We start from the raw sequence: 21,833 nt of genomic DNA on the forward strand, positions 1-21,833 counted from the left end.
TTCCTTTCTCCTTTCCTTTCTTAGATTTTATTGGTTTATTTGAAAGTGAGATTGAGGAGCGCCTGGGTGGCTCAGTTGTTAAGCGTCTGCCTTCGGCTCACAGCGTGATCCCAGGGTCCTGGGATCGAGCCCCACATCAGGCTTCTCCGCTGTGAGCCTGCTTCTTCCTCTCCCACTCCCCCTGCTTGTGTTCCCTCTCTCGCTGGCTGTCTCTCTCTGTCAAATAAATAAAATCTTAAGAAAATGAGATTGCGAGCACAAGTGTGAGGGTGCAGAGGAAGAAGCAGACTCCCCGCTGAGCAGGGAGCCTGACTCGGTGCTCGATCCCGTGATCCTGGGATCATGACCTGGGCCGAAGGCAGACAGTTAACCGACTGAGGCACCCAAGCACCCCCCCCCCATTTTATTTCTTCACTGTTCTAACCATTTTTGCAGATTCCAGGTCATTTGCTGCTGGCATTTTTGTCTGTTACTCTACGATTCCTCCTATATGATGCCTATGTGATGTTCCCATATACGATGCCACAGTGATGGCCTTTGAGGCATCTTGTCCCCTTTCAGCCCAAGGAGCCAGAGTTGTATTCACTGAAGTAACGCACTTCTCCAGTTGCCAAGCTCATTTACCTCACCCCGATGAAGAGACACCCCGAGCGCCATCTACGGTGTATTTATTTACTCAGGGCCTCGCAGACGGGGTGATCTCCCAGGAAGGCCCGGCGTGGTCATTTGAGGGACTGCTAGACAACGCATTTAATGTCGGTCCTGGGAGGACGGAACCCTCCCGGGAGCCTCTGTGGTTGGCTTCCAAAGCTGCCTTCTCTCTTTGAAGCAGATTTTTACTTCCGTCTATTACCCTGTGGCTCCCCTACAGTGACCAGAGCGAGCCTGTTAGGTCCCCTGAGGGCAGCGGTGGTGTGTTTTCAGTGGGTTCTGTCCGAAGCGCCATCTAGCCCTGTGTCTGTTAAGGAAAAAGAAGAGAACATTGGAGTCCAGGGTGGTAGGGACTAGGCCGCATCTGGAAGGCGGGAGGCGGTGGAGTGGAATGAGCCATTCCCCGAATAGAAAGTGTACCAACTGTCTTCTTTCCTTCCCTCCCTAAGGTGCCAGCAATCCATACACAGAAGCAAACTACAAACCGACTTTTCTGTCAGATGATGAATTGAAACACCTCATTCTCAGGGTATGTCACAATTATGAGCTTGTTTTATACACACTTAAACTTTCAGAGTGAGGTACCAGAGTGTGGGAATTTGGTGTCTAAACATTGGACCTTTTGAGCCCAACTTTGTCTTTTCGGGTCTCCATGTCTGTCTGTCTGTCTGGACAGTCTCCATAGTCCTTCCCGGAGGTTGTCCTCCTCCCCTTCCACCCTTGCTTAGACAAAAATTGAAGGCCCAGGCTGCTGTGATTTTTTAAATCGAAGGAGGCAAGATTTTGTTACACTAGGTAGCTAAGAACCCCATTCCTGCATGACGTTTTTAGAAAGCGACAGACACTGATAACAACTGAGAATTTATCTTGTCCCTCACCTGACCGCTAGCAGAAAAACATCCGTGTACATCTTGACACCAAGATCCCATCAAAGCAAGAAAGCTTCCAAAGACTCCCTGCCCAAGGACGAAAAGAAATGGGGAAGGTGAGGCACTCGCTTGTCTTGCTCGTCTCTGCAGAGAGGCCCGGTAGAGGTGACGCCACGTGAACTTGGCTTCCATGTGGAGTCAGGTCTGCCTCTGGGTAGAGCGAGAGCAACTTCGAAACTGAAGGGAAAGAAACCGGATTCAGAAGCCTGTCCTCTTGCAGATTGTAAACAGAAAAAGAGAAAAATATAACCCACCTCCATCCCCCCACAGCCAGGGTGGACCTCGCCTGCTAAGCGCCTACAGCGTCTGGGCACCTTTCTTTGGGCAGACGGTTGCCGGGCCTTGGGCTCCAGGGTGTACTCCGTCATCACCCTGACTTTCCATTCTGCCTGGCTTCTAGTCCTCTGTAAGTCTGGCCCGTGTGCTTACTGCAGCGTTCTCTCTCCATCCCCTCCTGACATGTTCTCTCAATTGGAAAGCTTTTGGCTGCAAGGAACAGATGACCTGATGAACAGATAGGGTTTTGTTTCCCAAATATAGCCGGTCCCGCGGTAGGCCAGGAGGGGTTGGTGTACTGGCTCAGCGAGGGTGGAGCCAGTCTCTGGCTGTCTTCACAAACAGTCATGCTGAGCTGGTGTGCAGCCTGCTGCCTCAGTGTAGCCACACCAGCCAGAAACAAGGGGCCAGGGGAGTGTCTAGACCAGCTGTCCCTTTCCTCAAGAAAGAATATGCCTTCCTGAAAGCCCTGTAGTAGACGTCAGCTTCTCCAGAAGATATTACTTGATGACCCCTAGCCTCACAGCAAAGATTTAGATTTTTCCAGCCACCACAGTAGAGGCAGGCAAGAGTCCCCCATCAGCGCTGGCCACACACACTCCAGAGCCATGTCCGTTAGCTAGATTTTCCTCCGGAAGTGGCTCTCATGACCCAGTACGGGGCTTCAGCTGTGGTCTGATTGGCTTGGGGTTGAAAGGGCCAGGTGCCTTCCTTGCCGCAGAAGCCATCATATTAGTGCCATGTTTTGGGCCGCTGAAATACTGTTCCTCCCACTCTCTTAGGGATTATTGTTAGGCCAAGTTTTTTCCATCCTATAATAGGTGTGGTTAGTTTTTTTGAACTTCTGTTTCTGTCAAAATCTGTTTATTGGATGGTCCTACATTCCAGTTTGTCGTTAGCGATCCTTCAAAGCTTCTTGCGACTGGTAGATCTGATAAGCATGCCTTCTTGTCTTTCGTTCACTAATACCACGAATATTTCTGAGACTTAGTTCTATGTGCGTGGCACTGTTCGAAGTAAATCCAGGTCAACAGTAAGCACGTTGTGGGGGGGCCAGGCATCCCGGCAAGTTTGTGATGGTCCTTTGGCTCCCTCCCTCGGGGCACAGTTCCTCAGACGCAGCTCTGCACTCCTCTCTCCATCCTTCCTCGTAAAGCAGTCCCCGTGCTCAGGGAGGACTTGCTGCAGTTAAGATACAAACTGTGCAGCGTCTCTGGAGAAACCACCAGAGCTGGCTTCACGGGCTGCAGCCTCTGCAGCCACACGGGGCCTGGCGCTCGGTTTAACACTCTGCTCTTGCCATCTGGAAGGGCATAATGTTTGAACAAGGGTCCCTACGTTTCCATTCTGTCCTGGGTCCCACAAGTCGTGTGGCTGGTCCTGATTGCCCTACTGCTAATTTGATGTTTTTAAGGAAAATATGTGTGTATAGATACAAATGTGTTTTATTTTGAACACCTATATATGAAGTATATGAAGTTCCTGTTACATATATAGGTTTAAATGTACAAACATAGATTTATATGTCTGTATATATTTACATATATATAAACTCCTTTTGTAAGGGCAAATGCTCAATAACTTTCTCCTCTTCTAAATTTCCTGTCCGATGCCCACACTTGTCAGGGGATGGAACAAGGATTTTCATGCCACTGAAGCCAAATACTTCATCTTGGGCTTGCCTTTCCTGCACTTCCGTGTCCTCCAGCATCTGTAGGACACCGTGGTGACATGTCTCCCTGATGAAACTCTTCTGCCCTCCCTGGTGCATGTCCGTGGTGACGAAGCACCATCCAGTCCCTCGCCACTTCCCGGTGCCCAGTTCCCGGGAATTTGCTTCAGCGGAAGGCAGGGTCCGCTCAGATGGTGCTTGGACGGTTCGGCCGCGGGAACCGGACTTCTGCTTTTCCTTCCCGGTGCACATCTGACGGACTGCTTTCACCACTGGGAGCTTTCAAAATGGCGTCCATAGGTGGCGTGTCAGGGAGCAGGCAGCCTGATCGTGTGTGATGTCCGGATGCTCCACGTCCCCCCCTTCTGAAAAGGGGGCAGACCCCGCCAGGGTTTCTGTGTCCCTTACTAACTCAGCCTGTCCTACCGCGAGAGGGAGGCTGCCCTGTCTCCCTGTGGCCCCGTAGTCCTGGGGGCGTTCTCCTCGCCTCTGCTCATCCGCTGTCCCCTGGGCGCCCGGTGGCGTTTATCTGCCCGAGGGAAACAGAGTCCGAGTGTGTTGAGCCTCTCCTCACTGACGAGTCCCTGGCCTTTGGAGCCCTCTCGCTCTCCCTGGGTGTGTTGAGACCCACTTTGTTCGTGTCACGAGTTCAGGCCTGACTCTGCCTGTCGTTCCCTCCAGGATGTCACAGGCACCTTCTTCGAGGCACCGTCTGTGCCACTTCACTAAACCCGTGAAAAGCCTCGACACCCTTCTCTGGGGAGACGTGAGATTGTCCGCAAGGCAGTGCGGAGGTTATTAATACCCCAGTTTTTGACCGATCGAGGCTTCCAGATGGTGCTTGCAAAGCCTCTTCCTCTCCCCTGCCCTCCCCTGCCCCGTGCCAGCGCCGGGCGAGCTCAGCCCCAGCTCCCTGCCGGCCGAGGGGCCTGGCGCCGTGCCTTGGCCGTGGTGGGGTCCCGTCCTCCTGCTTTCGTGGCCGCACCGGTGCCGGCGCCATTATCATGCCTCCAGCACACGAATTCATTTCCTAGTCCTGTGAATTAAATTACGTCCCCAAAGGCCCTTTTGTGGGAAGGGAAATAGAGTTTCTCTAGATTTTTCCCAAGAACAGACTGAGGACTCGTGAATAAAGCAAGATGTTGAATTAGAACCGTGGGAGTGGAGCATAAAGGCAAGTTCGACTGAGCATGGAGGCCCCTCGCCGTTGCTGGGAGGCCCCCGGCAGGAGCCCAGTGCTCGTCCGTCCGCAGAGCTGTGGGTGGGACTCACACAGAGACCGCGGAGCCCAAGCTCTCAGACCCCATAGCTGCGGTATTCGTCTGCTTCCGCCTCCCGAATAGCGTCCTGTCTCCGTAGCTGCCTGTCTTGGGACTTTAGATTTTACCTGTACCTAAGGTGAAGAGGAGGGGAAAAGAATATAGGGGAAATCTTTGCTTTGGTCTTCTTGTGTCACTTAGGGTATAAGCAGCCCATCCCTGGATCAAGAAATGCTATTCAAGAACAGTAGTCCTCAGTCCTTGTACGTGAGAATCGTTTGGGGTAGGGGTGAGAACAGTACTCGTCATCAGCCCCACCCCAGGCCATCAGCACAAAAACAACACACACCGCTCCCCACGGAGAGACGCACCGTTCAAGAGCGGGCTCTGTAAATGGAAGTGTTCGGATGGAGGACAGACGGTGGTCAGGAGACAGGAGAGGGAGTTTTGATCTTACAGCTTCCTTCAATCTCAGATTCTATGATTCTGTATAGTTAAAGCAATAAAATAAGACTTCTCCAGACCTTGATACACTCAGTGGAAAAGTCTTAAAGTGAACTCAATGTTGTAACAAAAATGACTTCACTTGGACCGTCCCCTGTAGCCATGGGATGATCTGTGTGTCCGGACCTGCCTTGGAGAGCATCTTCCTCCTCTCCTGAGGCATTAGCCGTGAGCACCCTGTGATTGTCAGGACTACAGTTCTGTGCTTTGGCTGCTTAGCAGACATGTCCTTATTTGCTATCAGAGTGATTACAAATTGTGTTTCCTAAAGTGTGATAAATTGACTATCCATTTCTCCTGATTAGGCAGCAGATGGATTTTTGTTTGTCGTAGGATGTGACCGAGGGAAGATACTCTTTGTCTCCGAGTCTGTCTTCAAGATCCTCAACTACAGCCAGGTATCGCTCCTGTTTCCGTTGGTGGTGGGCAGCCTTCCAGCCGCCAGAAAGGTCACCCCACTTTTTAGAATAATTATAATATACAAGTCACATGTAAAACGCTCGTATGGTCCTCCCACACACACCCAGTGCTTCTTCCAGAAAATTCGTCATTTCTTAACAGAGAAATGAATTTAAACCTAAAAAAAAATCTTTTTTTTTTTTTAAGATTCATTTATTTTTTAGAGAGAGAGAAAGAGAGAGAGAGTGGTGGGGGCAGGGAAAGAGGGAAAGAGAATCTAAGCAGATTCTGCACTCAATGCGGAGCCCGACGCAGGGTTCAATCCCACAACCCTGAGATCATGACCTGAGCTGAAATCGAGAGTCGGACGCTCAACCGACTAAGCCGCGAAGGCGCACCTAGAAAAAAATGTTTTGATGTGTTCCATGCTTCCCTTCCTGGAAGGGTTGACTGTGATCTCAGTAGCAGCTTTATGCTTTTATTACTACACAATGAATATCCCACAGCTGACGGGGGGGTGGGAGGCAAGGGGCTATCTGACAAGGAAGGGCAGATAATAGAATACCAGAGGATAAAACAATTGGGGATCCACCGATACTGTGTTTGCGATGACGTATCCCTTTTTAATTCTGTTGAACCTTGGCTTCCTCTTAAAAAAAAATCCTAATAACCCCTACCTTTTGTGATTGTTCATAGGATCAAGTAAGATAAACATTCCCAAAAGCTTCTAGAGCAGAGTTTTTCACTTACTCCCTAACGTTTTTACTCACCCACTCATTCATTCACTCACTCCTTCACCTGCCGGTGTTTGCATGGGAAGTTGGTAAGGTAGCAGAACTGAAGACTCAAAAGAACACGTGTACGTACACATTCAAAGGGATGTAAGTTGGATGTGTCCCGAGTGTCTTGTTCTTCTTGGTCTTCGAGCAAAGTTATGAAGGCAGTCGTGGCCGAAGAGCTTGAAGACTCGGGCTAGAGTCTGCACCCACGCCCCGTGTCCCTAGAAGGGCATTCGTGGGCATCGGAAATCAATCAAAGGGAACATGTACAGCTGAAAGATTCTGGCCTTCGAGGAGCGTGGACTGTTTATAGTAGTAGCCGTATAGTTAAGCCCTTTTCCCCTCACATGTTACCAAAACCAAACTCCCGATGCCTCGTTCCCCGTGTCTCTATCTAGGCAGAGTGATTGGACGGTGTATGTTCTCATTGGACAGCTCTGAAATTCTCATGCTTAGGAAGACAAAGTCTAAGCACCTGCGGGGTGAGTTCTGTTCCACGTGCTGTTGACTCGTGTCCATGCTTCATCCCTGCAGAACGATCTGATCGGTCAGAGTTTGTTCGACTACCTGCACCCTAAAGATATCGCCAAAGTGAAGGAGCAGCTCTCCTCCTCGGACACGGCGCCCCGGGAGCGGCTCATAGATGCAAAAAGTGAGTCCAGGAGAAGCTGCGGCTTCTACCTCGGGCCGGCTCAGACCGCTGAGCGGAGACAGCCCCTCGTGCCCCGCGCTCAGCCTCCGGCCCCTCGCCCCTCCCCTCTGCCCTTCATCTGGGTCGCGGCAGTCATCCACCTTCCTTCGTCTTTGTTTTGTTTCACATAAGAAGCAACAACTCAGTGTCCAAATCTACTGAGAGGAAAAACAGCTACTTTGATTCTTTCTGGTTTTTAGTGTTTGTTTTCCCCCCAGAATCTAGAAATTCCCAGTTGGATGCTCCTGCATTTCGGGGGCTCAAACCAGTTTGATTTGTTCCCCCCGAAAAAAAATCCCTTCAATTTACGTGAGTTACACACCGGAGGCTTCCTAAGATAAAAGTAAGAAAACGTGAAATGTACACGTTTCTTTGGACAAAGTGGTTCCTCGTTAGTCGCTCCCCCTCCTGGCTTCCTCCTTTAGCCGTGGAACCACCGTTCACATCCTTCCGCTTCCTGCTGTCGGTCCGCTCCTCTGCCTCCTGCGCGAGGCCCTGTAGCCCTCCTCCCGTCAGTCCTGTGGCAGCTGTGGCCTCCAGCAGTTAAGAATGCGGTGGAGTCTTGGGGCGCCTGGGTGGCACAGCGGTTAAGCGTCTGCCTTCGGCTCAGGGCGTGATCCCAGCGTTCTGGGATCGAGCCCCACATCAGGCTCCTCCGCTATGAGCCTGCTTCTTTATCTCCCACTCCCCCTGCTGTGTTCCCTCTCTCGCTGGCTGTCTCTATCTCTGTTGAATAAATACATAAAATCTTTAAAAAAAAAAAAAAAAAGAATGCGGTGGAGTCTGGACTCAGATTGCCAGGCCCGTGTCTTGCTTCCACCATTTTCCAGCTCTGTGACCTTGAGCAAGTTACTTAACCTCTCTGTGCCTCCGTTTCCTTATCTGCAAAATAGTACCTCTTTCATGGGGCTGTTGTGAGGATGACATGTATTGACATACATGAAGCCCGTGGGGCAGTTCCTGGCACACAGTAGGCACAGGGTCAGTGTCCTGATAGTTCAAGGCACCCCTCGTCCTAAAAGTTCAGCGCGGCCCCTGGTGACTGTTACCTTTTATAGTCTGGCCCTGGCGATTTTTGGTAGTGGCGTGAGGAAAAAAAGGTGATGTTTGGTCCTTGCCTTTAAGGCTCTCACCATATAGTCAAGGAGACAGCACCCTGCGTACTAGGTACCACCGTAGAAATAGTACCAGGTGTAGAGAACAGGGGAGTCGTTCTCATGTGGGCGCGCCGACAGGCATCAGCGAGTAGCTGACAGCTGAGGTGGGTTTGAAGGGATGAATTACTGTGTGACCGAGCAGTGAAAACGATTTCTGGGTGCATACAGCCCGCTGTGCGGCTGGAGGAAGCCGAGCAGGGGCGGGGCAGGGCGGGGCGGGGCCGTGAGCATTCCGGAGAAGATGGGGGGGGGAGGCTGGAGGGGTGACACCAAGCAGGAGCCCGGGGCAGGGTCCCCTCCTCTGATGGTCGCCCCCATGGTGGGCGCGCGTTGTCCCTGACACGGTCTGTAGACCAGTAGCCCGTGCTCCTAGCGGGATCGTGGTCCTGCTCCTGCTCCCGGTAGCCGCGTTTAGGTGATCTGGAAACATTTCCAGATTGACGACCCATTTCCCCACATGGCACCTTTTACAGCCTAAACTGAGGAGGAATGGTGTGGCCATTGTAAAACAGTGAGGCAGGAAAGAAGAGGCTTTCTTCAAGGTCACACTCCCCCTCCTGACAGATAATACTACTCTCAGTTTATCACATTTTGTGTGTTGATTTGCAGCTGGACTTCCAGTTAAAACAGATATAACCCCTGGGCCATCTCGATTATGTTCTGGAGCACGACGTTCTTTCTTCTGTAGGATGAAGTGTAACAGGCCTTCAGTAAAGGTGGAAGACAAGGATTTCCCCTCTACCTGCTCAAAGAAAAAAGGTAACCATGTCACTTCTTTCAAATCTTAATACAGTGAGGCAGGGGGGTGCCTGGGGGGCGCAGTCGGTGAAGCGTCTGACTCTTGGTTTCGGCCGAGGTCATGATCTCAAGGTCGTGGGATCGAGTCCCATGCTGGCCTCTGGCACTCAGCGTGGAGTCTGCTTCAGATTCTCTCTCCCTGCCCTTCCTGTGCTTTCTCTCTCCAATAAATAAAATCTTAATAATAATAATAATAATATCCTAATCCAGGGAGGCTGGCTTTGTGCACTGGGGTGCTCAGCAGGGCATTGGTTCCACAGTCGCTTGCAGATCGCAGGACTGCAGCCAGTGCCATTCTCCCCCAGAGGGTAGGGCCGCAAGGGAGGAGAGACAGGAAAGCGCTGGTGGTGTCACAGTGACGGCAGATTCATGGGAAAGCTTCCTCCATGTAAAGTCGGTTCGTTTTAATGTGGTTGAGAAAGATGCCACCTGCTCCCTGAGCATCCCGCCGGTCCACCGACAGGACTCTTGCTCAATTCACCAAGGACTTTCTTCTTGCTGGACACAATGGCCACTTCATTTTTCTTCCATCTTCAAGTATTCTTTCCCCTAGGATTCCACGAAACCTCCTTCTTCTCGTCTCCCCCATCCTCTGCCGTGCTAGGCCCTCTTCCGACTTCCTTTTGCTGGCTCCTCGTCTGTCCTGAGCCACCTTTGTCTACACTTGACCCACGGGTAATGTCATCTACTCCCTTAGCTTGCCGTGCCACGTGTATGCCAATTACGTCCAAGTCTGTATTTCTAGCACAGACTTTTCTTTCACACTCTGGATCCTTAAACCCACTTCTTCCTAAATCTGCCCGCTCCGCTCTTCCCAAGGGCATCTCAAACATGATCTGTGTAAGCGCGACCACCGAGCTTCTCCCCGCGTCAGTGGCCCCGCCGGCATCTAGTTGCACGTACTGGAAGCTGGGGAGGCGCCTGGGGCCCAGTTCACCCCCTCTCCCCATACGGTCGGTGACAAAGTCCTGCCACCATGAAGTCACCTCACTGCGTGTATCCACCGCCCTGTTGACCGTATCCCTCGGATCCAGGCTCCCCTCCGCGCTCACCCCCTGGTGAAGTACGCTCCTCACACTTGCCATCTCTCCACACGACAGCCACAATGATCTTTTTGAAGCACATCCTTCTGTCGGTTGCCTGTTGAAAACCCTGCAGTGTTCCCCGTGGCTCTCGGAGAGAAGCTGAGAGTCCGTGACCGTGCACCCTCCACCCCCTGCCAGTCCGTGTGCTCAGCTGGGCCGACTTCCCGTCGATGCCTCGGCCCCTTTCCGCCCCAGGTCTCCGTCCACGCTGCCCAGTGACGGAACGCCGGCCCCCCCGGCTCCCTGCAGCCGGCTCGCTGGCCTGGTCCTCGAGAGCTGGGCCACGCTGCCCAGTGACGGAACGCCGGCCCCCCCGGCTCCCTGCAGCCGGCTCGCTGGCCTGGTCCTCGAGAGCTGGGCGTCCGTGTCCGCGCTCACTGCGCCAGCGCGTTCCCGCAGTTGCCTGTGCCTTACTCGTGCGGTCACTTGTTTGACGTCTGTCTCCCCCACGGACTGGAGACTCCCTGTGGGCGCGTCGCATGGGTTCTGCAGTTTCCCAGTAACGAGTACGCCCTGCGGCTTCGTCAACACTCCCTAAGGATATGTTTGTTGTTGAGATCCACAGGCGGTCTACACTGAGCGTGCCCCGAGGCGAAATCCTTCTCCCTCTTCTCTACAGCATGCTCTCTGTTCTCCCTTCCCTGAGTCCGTGAGCAGCAGCAAATATTCAATCCAAAAAAGTTGGAGTCCCCTCCATTGTCTTTCTTTCACACCAAATGTTTTGATGTTCGTACTGAATCTCAAGAGTTCCCAGGAACTTCTCCTGGGTGCTTCCCCGCCTCGTCACCCTCCCTGCGGTACAGAGGCCAGCCCTCCTCCTGTCCTGCTGTCTCAGCTCCTGCTTGTCTTTCCTCCTGCTCCTTACTCTTCCAGTTTCCCTATCGCTCTGCTCCTGGAGTGTCCAAACCCCGATTTGCTTTTGCTGTTTCCCCACTTAAATACCTTTAGAAGCTCTCCATTCCCTGTCTGATAAACACACATTTGTTAGCAAGCAGTCTAAGACCCCAGTAATCTGCCCCGACTTGCCTTTCCAGCTCTGTCTCCAGCCCCTCCCGCCTCTCCCTTTCCACTTCCACCACGCGGGGCTCTCGGTTGTTTCTTGTGCGGGACAAGCCTCTGCGCTTTGTACCTTCTCGACGTTCTCATGTTCTAGTCCCTGAGCCAGCTCTCCTCCTTCTTGATCCACCTCCTACCCACTTTTCCTGGGCAGCCCTCCTCTCCCCGGGTAGAGATACTCCTTCCTTGGTGTATGTGGTGCCCTGGGCATAACCAGCCCTGCTCCGCACGGATGATGCTGGATGATAGCCGTCCACTTCTGTGTCTTCCTCGCTCCCTGGATTCTCCGTTCCGGAGAGTAAAGCTGTGTTTATTGTTTGCTTCCCTTCCCGCATCCCAGCCCTCCACAGGCGGCCGTGCCTGCTTGCCCAGAGCCGTCCTGACACTGACCGCGGACTTTGCTTTCTAGCAGATCGAAAGAGCTTCTGCACCATCCATAGCACAGGGTACCTGAAGAGCTGGCCGCCCACAAAGATGGGGCTGGACGAGGACAGCGAGCCAGACAACGAGGGCTGTAACCTCAGCTGCCTTGTCGCCATCGGACGCCTGCATTCTCACGTGGTTCCGCAGCCGGTGAACGGGGAAATCAGGGTGAAATCTATGGAGTACGTGTCTCGGCACGCAATAGACGGGAAGTTTGTTTTTGTAGACCAGAGGTAAGAGTCTTCGTATGACCCTCAAACAATAATGGTACAAGATTTTCACCTCTGAGTACAGCAGAGCAGCCTGGGCCCTCAGCTGGCTTTCCTCAGAGTAAAGAAAGAAGGAAGTGATGAGGATTTCTGCTAAAAAAAAAAAAAAAAAAAGAGAGAGAGACCCTTTAGAATATCATTATAAATACAGAGATTTTCTCCTTAACACTCTTCGGAATGTAGAGACAGTTAAGTAGACGACGCCAGGGTTCAGTGTCCGTGGCCAGGAGAGAAATGGTAGGCATAGGATGTTGTCTGAACACGTGTGGAATGTTCAGGACCACGGCTGTGATTGGAATTCTGGAACGTAGGACTTGGAAAAAATGATCTAGTCCTGAGCTCTTGGATGCAGGGGTCGTCGGCTATGGTAATCTCATAAGGCTGTTGAAGTTTTGATTAAAACTGTTAAAAGTTCCTCGGGCTCACTAGCCGTACTGTAGGTGCTCGGGAGCTGCGTGAGGCTGACGGCCAAGGCCGAGAGCGACGCCACTGCAGAAAGATCTGCGGCAACACTCATCTAGTCCAGTCTCCTTCTTCTGGGTGGGGAACTGGGGCCCCGCCTGAGGACTGGCCGCCTCCCCTTCACAGCTGAGTGGTAGTTGGCCTGAGCTGAGCACCCAGATGTGCCCAGTTCCCCGCTGCCCTCTGCGGCCTCCTTGAGAATATTCACAGGCTGAGAAGTTTTCTGGCTGTTAGAACCAGTCACTACATGCAGGAAAAGGACACCGCCACTTTTCAAGGCCCTTGTAGCCCCTGCCACTGGAGATTCTAATATTTGGTCATTCTGATTAAAAAAAAAAAAATGGGGGTGCCTGGGTGGCACAGCGGTTAAGCGGCTGCCTTCGGCTCAGGGCGTGATCCTGGCGTTATGGGATCGAGCCCCACATCAGGCTCCTCCGCTATGAGCCTGCTTCTTCCTCTCCCACTCCCCTGCTGTGTTCCCTCTCTTGCTGGCTGTCTCTATCTTTGTCGAATAAATAAATAAAATCTTTTAAAAAAAATGTAGTAAAATGGAGAAGCTTCGCCCTGGGGTTTGGGTTTCTATCACATTTTTATCTGACTAATAGAGTTACCATTTTTAAGTTTCCTTTCTTGGGATAACGGCCCCTTTGAAAGGCTTCTTTTCTCTCTTCCCTCTGTTTTTATGGTGGTGGTAAGTTCAATTGCATGAAAAAAATACATCCACCCAGCTTGGACCTTGTCCTCGTCAGCGCAGCGGGGTTCATCCACGGCAGAGATGCTGTTAATTGTCTGAATAACTGTTTCTTTTTTTAAAAAATTCTAGGGCAACAGCTATTTTGGCATATTTACCACAAGAACTTCTAGGCACATCATGTTACGAATATTTTCACCAAGATGACATAGGACATCTTGCAGAATGTCACAGGCAAGGTAAGCTAGGCTGTACAAAAGGTCTTAAGATTAAGTGTCCCCCAGCTTCGAGACTAGTCCACATAAAGGTTCCCGAGAAATCTGCCCCCAGTGATGTGGGAGTCAGCCAGCCCAGGACTCTTCAGGCCAAAACATGTCTGAGGAGAAGAGGCTGATGTTCCCGGGCCCTGTTTATCCCCTTACAGTGAACCCACCTTGGACTGCCTAGCACTTTCCTGTACATAGGACAGTGCAGTTTCTGGAAAGCATCTCTTGTTCTTGTTACACGGACCCTATACAGATTTAGTCTGGCTCAAACAGAGCTGATTCTCTTTTCCATAAAATCCTGCTGTGTTTCCTGTATTTTCCTCTTGACTTATGGCACCGGAACATACCAGCCTCTCGAGAGAGGAGCCAGTATTGACTCCTTCCCTCATTGTCCTGTTCATTGCCCTCAGACGTGCGTTTCCAAAGAGGCCCCTTTCTGCACCTCCGCTACTCCAGCCCTAGCTCAGGCCCTTGTGCCCAGCCTGTAGTTGTGGGAGACTCCTGTCAGGCTCCTTGCTCCCTTCTGCCCCACCTTCCACATTCCAGCATTGTCCTGTCTATGCCCCAACAGATGAAGCTTGATAATGTCACATCCTTGCTTACACCTCCTGCCTTTAGACTCAAGGCCAAATACCTTTGACCAGCATTCAAGACCTTCCACCTCGTGACCCTAACCCACTTCTTCAGCTTCACCCCCACCCCATCCCTGCCTGCAGGGGCATCAGAGACCTCTCATTTCCTGCCCCCACCAGGCCCTGCCACTCGCCGGGCACTGCTGGGTTCTTCCCTCCTTCCTCGAGGCTCTGATCTCTTCCCCTGCGTAGCTGCCTCTCATTCCTTTCCTGAGGGCAGGGGTCCCATGCTGTCTCCCCTCTATCTCCAGTGCCTGGCACGTGAAAGGTGCTTGTTAGGTGTTTGTGACATAAAAGAATGAAGTTTGAATAGGTGAGTGGCCTCCCTGGATTCAGATGTCCTAAAAGTGCTGTTCGCCGTCAGGCTTTGTGATGGGAAAAGAACCTGGGCCCTTGGGAGGTTTGTTGCTCCCTTCAAAGCTGATCCCAGTCAGAGGTCGATAATGCAGTCATTTATTCCCTGGAGCCTTCATTTCATGCAGGGAACAATAGCAGGAGAGTCTGAGTTCAAAGGCCCCGAATCAAACCCTCAGACACTGTGTGTTCTCCGAGTGCCCGCTCCCCTGGCTTACTACACGGTGATGGCCCCGGGCCCGAGCACGAGGCAGGATTTGGTTAGTTTAGTATGTTGGTCTGTGGGAATCCTACTCATGGCTTCTTTGCATTTTCAGTTTTACAGACAAGAGAAAAGATTACGACTAATTGCTATAAGTTTAAAATCAAAGATGGTTCTTTCATCACACTGCGGAGTCGGTGGTTCAGTTTCATGAACCCTTGGACCAAGGAAGTAGAATACATTGTCTCAACCAACACCGTTGTTTTGTAAGTGTTTTCCCTGTATCAGAAGCTCCCTTGCTTCAAAGAGAAACGCCTGGGGCTCTTGACCTGGGAAGGCGGGTACAGGCAGCAGCCAGTATCACAGCCTTTAATGCTACCTTGCTAATACCCTGTGAAGCCTCAGGACTGGCAGAGGCCAAAGGGGCTGCTAACAAAGAACATGTTTCCATACGTATCCCGTGCAGGCCCCGGCTTGTGGCATTGCTCCAGGAGACAGCACCGTTCCCTTCCCAATGCAGCAGTTAGCTTTTGAATTCTGGGGGCCTGCACCCTGGGCGCCCCTGGTACTGCCGTGCAGGGAAGGGTTGACCGTCGTGCAAGGCTCACGCAGGTGCCCATTCAGACTAGCCTTGGCCAAGGATGGCCGGGTGTCCGTGCCCACCAGGCTGGCAGCCCCAGTGCTGTCAGCCGGAAGCCTGCCTCAGAGGCTGCCACCTGCTAGGTGAGAAGGGAAGGACCTGCTCTTTGGCAAGAACTGCTCCGCACGTCTCCTTCCCCATGGTGTCCAGACCCCCACCTGTGGCTAGAGCCGAGGGGCTGGGGCGAGGTGCCCCTGCAGACTGGCGGGAGAGGAGGCCTCGTAGCGATGATCATGGGCGGCCACAGTCACCTTCTCTGCTGGACTGTGTCCCGTACAGACCAGGAAGGCCCGGGCAGGCAGTGAGGCCACAGGCCGGGATGCTGTCCGTCATGTTCTCAAGCAGCGAGGAGACCTGCTGAGCCACTCAGACAGACACTTCCTTTCCTGGCCTGTCCAGGTCCAGAGTGGACACCGGACACCTTGGCCAAGGTGAAAGGTGCGTGGTTCTGAGCAGGCCTGACTCATGTTTCCTTATTGCTGGGATGTTCACAGAGCCAACGTCCTGGAAGGCGGGGACCCAACCTTCCCGCAGCTCACAGCGTCCCCCCACAGCATGGACAGCATGCTGCCCTCTGGAGAAGGTAACTATGGACTGCAGGGGCATCGGGGCTTGCCCGTGAGAAGCTGCTTGTGGCCAGTGTACCCTCTCCCCAAGTAGCTGGTGTTCTCCACCCCCATCTCTTATGGAAGAAAGGAGGCCTTATAAGGGATGAGCAGTAAGGACGTTGTCCTCTCACATTCTCTGTTGAGCCTGGATACTGGGAGCTCATTTTTGCTTTTCCTGAGGCTGCCTGGACCCTGGAAGCCCTTGAAACAGCAAACTCCCTGCTCCTTTTGGGCTTTCCTCCATGTTGCCCAGTGACTGGGATATGGTGCCTTTTGGTGACTGTCACTGGCTCCTGTAGTGGGAGGAGGGTGTCTGTCAGCACCAGGGTATGTGCCATACCAAGCGGGGCTCCCTCCCGGGTTTGGCTCCAGCCCCTGCTCTCTGCACTTGACTTATCCTTCCATGGGACTACCAATGCTTGCATGGCTTCCTTCAGTCCCCACCTCTCCACCAGTGACTGCTACATCTGGTCTGTCTCTGGAGCTCTAGGTCTGTCTCTCCAACTGCCTCCTGGACAGAGGCACCGGGAGTCTCAAAAGCACCTGAAATTCAGCATCTCCAAACCGATTTTCTGCATTCCCTCCTCTGGTTGCAGAAACCTTGACTCTTCCTTCTCACCCGTTCTATCCGAACACGAAATCCTGTCCCTTCTACCTCTTAGACTTCTCCATCTCCCTCCCCTCTGTTACGTGGATCATTGCAGAGAATTTTCTAACGCCATTGTCACTCCCCCACCCAACCCCCTTCCTCCACTGTTGTTCATTCTCCATGCAGTGGACTTTCCAGTAACCCAGTCTAAGTGCCTTTTCTGTGGGAAGTGCTTTGGCACTCCGTATCCTCTGGATCCCGTCCAGATCCGTTAATGTGGCATCCAAGACCTTTCATGATCTGATTGGTAGCTCCTCCAGTTTCATCTGTCATTCCTCCATCGTCATTCATGAGGAATTTCTCGGAGTAGTCTCCCAAGCTTCGTCCTCCCTCAGTGCTCTTGCGTATATTGGTGGCTGTGCGTGGAATGTCTTCCCCTCCTCACCTGATCTCTGCGAAGCTAATTTCTCCTCCTCTCTCAAGACTCAGCTCTGAGTTAAACTTTCCCAGGAAGCTGCACCTGGCCCTGGAGGAGTTCGGTGCCTTGTGCTTATCTGTCAAACTTGCCACACTTCGTTCCAGCCATTGTTCGTCTTTTTGTCTCCCTGTTAGACTGTGAGCTCCTTGAGGGCAGAGCTGCTGACTTGCCTCTGTGGCCCTGGCTTGCAGTACCGTGGTCGTCAGTAAACAGACATGGCGTGCGGGAGGGGAATTAGATGCTTTGCTTTGGTCTCTGATCCTGGACGCAGACTTGAGCCTTCTGCTGAAATGCCTTTTCCTGACAAGCGGCGGCTCTGCTGTCCCTTAGGGCATAACCCTGAGGCTGAACTTCAAATGGACCACAAGATGAACTGGTTTTAACTCATAATAGCGTTTCTTCCTCGGTTCCCCTTTCCCACTCTCAGATTCCTTTGTTGTAGGTGGCCCAAAGAGGACCCACCCCACTGTTCCAGGGATTCCAGGGGGAACCAGGGCTGGGGCAGGCAAAATAGGTCGAATGATTGCTGAAGAAATCATGGAGATCCACAGGCAAGTAACACCTTCCAGTTGCTCCCTTAACCCAGTGGTTCTCCACCCAGGGCATTTTGCCCCCCAAGGGGTGTTTTGTAATCCTAGAGACATTTTTGGTTGCCATACTGGGTAGGATGTTGCTGCTAAAAACCCAGTGGATAGAGACCAGGGACGCTGCTTGATAATCATCCTGTAGTACCCAGGGCAGCCTCCCTCCCATCTCCCCCCACCCCCAACAAAGAATTTTCCAGTCCAAAATGCCAGTGATGCCAAGATTGAGGAATCTTGCCTGAAAGAAAGAGTGAAACCCAAACAGGCCAGAGTTAAAGGGAATTCTTTGGGAGACTCAACTTTCTTATTACTTTGTATTATGACAAGGGGCTAATGAGGATGGATGAACACTAACATTATAGGACTACAGGAGTGGCGACAGTCCGTGATCTGGGCCTTGACAAAACATTAGCTGCTTCTAGTCGAATAGCTGCCTAGCTTTAGTAATAGAAACCAAGCAGAAGCCCTCCTGAGAGGGCTGCTTTCCCATACGAAAGAGGGGAAGTAGCTTACTTGGGTTTGAGTTCTGGGCCTCTACTTGGCTGTGCTTAAGGGTTCACTTAACTTCCTGGTCTCTGTTAATTAAGCCATAAAAGGCGGGTGATAGCTATCTCCCAAAGATTGCTTTAGGAGTGTAAGAAGTCTTAGGAATGTTCCTAGAACAGAAACTGACATATGGTAAGTGCTCAAAAATTATTACATCTGAGTCTTTAAGAGTAGTGACTAAGGGAAGCAGTTACACGCTCATCTGAATTTGGGGAATGGAGAGGGTAGTAACTGGGTCCTTAGGAATGCATACTTCATGGAACTTAATAAGAAAAGGGAAAAATTATTCCCTGCCGCCACTGGATTCTCTCAGGAGAATTGAAAGGTGGTCTTATTTTCTAGTCGGCCATAGAGGGGCTCTTATCCCAGTGGGCAGGACAGTTCTGTTCCAACACTATGGGAATGATAAATATGACCCCTCGGGTCTACTTCAGGACGACGTCAGGGCAGTGTGCAGTGATAATCAGATTCTTACCGGCCACTACACGTGCTGTGCTTTGCTTGAAACCATCCAAGAACAGTGTTGACCTCAAGGACCTTACAATCTGTGAGAAGTCTATTTTCTTTACGATAATAGAAGAAAGGGAGCATGCGTGAGCTGAAGCAAGGAAGGGAGATTGCTAAGAATCCTAATAAATAATGCTGAAAAGTTTAGACAAGAAAAAAAAAAATAAGACCCCATTCATTGTAGGATGCTGAGCAGATGTCCAAAATGTTGTGCTAATAAGCATTATGGAAGTTGGATTGGAATAGGAAGAGATGAAGGTGAGTGTGCTTACTAACCCAGGAACGAGGCCCATCCCTCAGTGATGATACTGTTCCAAAGAAAAATCAGTAATTTAAGGACTAGAAGATGAAATAACAAGGAAAAGGCAATCCCAAGATGGGGAACCTGGGACAATAGTCATTTCATAGACATAAGTAAAGGAAGATGGGATACATTCAGCAATTTTTTTAGTAAGTGATTAGTACCCAACCGTGTATGCTGAGTGCATGGAATACAGTTGCACCCGGCCTTGGAGGAGCTTATGATCCAGGAGAGAGAAAGCTTATTCACTCCCAAGTCTACAGAACTAGGTAACACAGGCCAATGGCCAGAGGACTGCTGAGTGGTTGAGCGGGCTGCCTGGGTAACCCAGCAGCCGCATTCATCCCTGTAGAAGCTACGGGCCTGGGGGTCACACAGCTGCCACCTTACTCCGGCTTCATCACCAGGCTGTGGCTTCGTTTCCTGAGCTCCTTCAGCCTGACGAGTGTTCTAAGGCTTTCTCTCCTTTCATCTCCTATACTGAGAAACCTACTAGCTGAGAGGGTCTGAACCCATTTTTCGTCACCTGTTGCTTTCGAAGACCGCGGGAACAGCTGCCCTACTACTCCTATTACTACTACTAGTGCAAGGCTACTTCCTAGGTGTAGCTGAGTCACCCCAGCACCTTCCGTTTCCTAAGAGTATTCACTAGCTAAAAAGTATTTGTAGGGAAGAGGATAAATCTCACTTGCTGTGGTTTCTAGTTCTAGATAGAGGCTGAACTTCTGAATTTCCAGCTCTGTGATCTGGGTTCTATAAGAAATGAAGCTGGCCACTTACTTGAAACGCAGCAACACGAAATCCAAACCCTAAACCAAGGGCTTTGTCAGTGAGATGCTGGACTCCAGGGACTACATTCTAGATCAGGCGCCTGTGGGAGAAATACAGCTTCTCGCCTGTTTTTATAAACATAATTTGATTGGACTACAACTACACCTGTTCATTTCCATATGGTCTGTGGCTGCTTTCAAGCTACAACGGCAGACTTGAGTAGTTGGGATCAAGACCATATGGCCTGCAGAGCCTGGGTAGTTTTACTGTTTGGCCCTTTACAGAAAAAGTTTGCCGATCCCTCTTCTAGTTCTTCCTCCTCCTTAGTCCCCACCCCTCACATCCCACTGAAGAAAAGGAAACACAATATAACTAACTCCTCTTTTCTCTGACAGAATAAGAGGGTCATCCCCTTCCAGTTGTGGCTCCAGCCCATTAAATATCACAAGTACACCTCCCCCTGATGCCTCTTCTCCAGGAGGCAAGAAGGTAAGGCTGAAGACTCTAAGACTTCTTAATCCGGAGAGCCTCTTGCCCAAGTTCTAAAATGTTGGGGATGGGAGTATGTAATTACCATTGTGGTTGCTGAAACAAGTTGGACCCTCTTTTAAGTAAATGCATCTGTGTGAGTTTAGGTATAAAGCATACGGGTGGGGCTAGAGAGGCTTGCTGATATCCTTATTGGATTTATTTCATGTGAATAGGGCAAGGCAGAAAGCATGTTCTAAGGAATGGGGAGGCCATTGCATTGAGGGAGCAATTCAAGAGCTCCCATGAAGGAAGGGTTAGTGAGTACCTCACACAAAAAAACTATCTAGTTCTCTGCCAAGAAATTTCAAGGGAGAAAATATCATTAGTCTCTAGTGCAGGAATGGGAAACAGTAATACTGGCAGGAGCACTTTGGTGCTTTGGAAAGCAAGCCATGCCTTTGCAGCTGCAGAATACATGGGGGGTCTGCTGCCTGGGTCTCCTGAGCTAGGACAGCACTGGGTACAAGTACTGTATCAGTCGCCAGCCCTCATGAAGAGTTGGCTAGAAGATTACACCATCTGTAAGCTTAGAAACCACTCATCTGTGTTCATCTTTGCCAGAGAATTTACAAGGGTAGTGCCATGTTAATTGTAAATCGCAAATTGTAGTGCCTGATGTTAATACAGGTTAGGATGACCCAGCATCTTTGGACATGGTCTTCCTTCCCCTACCTCCCAAAACATACAGAGGGAAAGAATATTGTAATTTACATAAACAGGACTCCTAGAACACAGAGTGTATCAAAAGCAGGATACGGGTTTTCAGAACTGCATTTTTCTGAGGCTCAGGTTACCAGGACTGTGGTGCTGCCAGGTAGGATGGGGCAATGGTGGTTGGTGAGTAAAGAGGGTAAGGTCAGGACTCCTGCTTCTACCAGGGTGGCTCTATTTTATATATGAATCTTCTGTAAAAATTTCTATTTGAAAATACGTTTTGACTCTACCCCCCACCAAAGGTTTCAAAGTCAATAAATTAATGGGTAAGAGTGATCAATGAAAGATAGACCTGGGCTTGAAGCCTGGCCTTGCCATGTGCTAGCTGCGACCCTATATAATTATTTAGCCCTAGTTTTGTTTTATAACAGGGCTACTGTAGGTTAGGACGCTCAGCATCTTTGTATATTAAGTCCTGTTATGAGGTGATATATGTGAAAGTGCCTGGCTTTTGGTAATGACTCAGAAGATAGCATCAACAGTTAAAGCCTAGGCTTGGTACATCCCCAGTCCGTTTACAGGTTTTTCTCTTAGGCCTGTTCTCTTGTTACATCCCTAGGTCCTTCCTCCATATTGGATCCATCATCTCCTTGGGGTGGTTCCCCCTTCGCTGCTTCACAGTTCAGCTTTTAGACACTTGACTTCCTGGTATTACCAAGAATCCCACCACTGTTTTGAAAGGTTATCACTCCAGTATGGTGCTTAAATATTACTCAGGGAACTTCTATATACATTTTCTCAGCCTCCCAACTTTATAGGTGACAAAAATCTAAGGTCCCAAATATTAAATGCTGGGCCAATCATTCAACAAGTATAGCCCCAAACTTAGGTCCCTTGACTTTTGATTCTTTCTACGCCAACAGCTTCAGAGATCTAATACTATACTCTACATCACAAAGCCCCAAGTATTTTTGAGGCATTTAAGGAAAAAATTTTCTTCTTTGGGCTTATAAAAACGGGTCTGAGGGAAGGAATTCTGAATACATTCTGACTTCAGCCACAGGACTTG

At 50.8% G+C, this 21,833-nt stretch overlaps 1 protein-coding gene across 6 annotated transcripts in view; it reads left to right on the forward strand.

Annotated features, from left to right (window-relative positions):
- BMAL1 (basic helix-loop-helix ARNT like 1) overlaps positions 1–21,833 on the forward strand; it is a 100,800-nt gene that overhangs the window by 75,060 nt on the left and 3,907 nt on the right. For 3 of the 6 annotated variants that reach the window (XM_087855287.1, XM_045796522.2, XM_045796525.2), the window contains 10 exons: positions 1,101–1,180; positions 5,597–5,689; positions 7,004–7,121; positions 8,927–9,076; positions 11,666–11,912; positions 13,234–13,340; positions 14,671–14,821; positions 15,690–15,778; positions 17,313–17,421; positions 19,975–20,068. In XM_087855287.1, coding sequence (XP_087711413.1) covers positions 1,101–1,180; positions 5,597–5,689; positions 7,004–7,121; positions 8,927–9,076; positions 11,666–11,912; positions 13,234–13,340; positions 14,671–14,821; positions 15,690–15,778; positions 17,313–17,421; positions 19,975–20,068 — 1,238 coding nt within the window. Of the gene's footprint in view, positions 1–1,100; positions 1,181–5,596; positions 5,690–7,003; positions 7,122–8,926; positions 9,077–11,665; positions 11,913–13,233; positions 13,341–14,670; positions 14,822–15,689; positions 15,779–16,287; positions 16,393–17,312; positions 17,422–19,974; positions 20,069–21,833 lie in introns of those variants that run through there. The other 3 variants (XM_087855288.1, XM_045796523.2, XM_045796524.2) reach the window with 3 other exon arrangements.

The sequence above is a fragment of the Ursus americanus genome, chromosome 24 (genome assembly GCF_024610735.1).
Source record: "Ursus americanus isolate L20-20 chromosome 24, mUrsAme1.1.p, whole genome shotgun sequence".
Lineage (NCBI taxonomy): Eukaryota > Metazoa > Chordata > Mammalia > Carnivora > Ursidae > Ursus > Ursus americanus.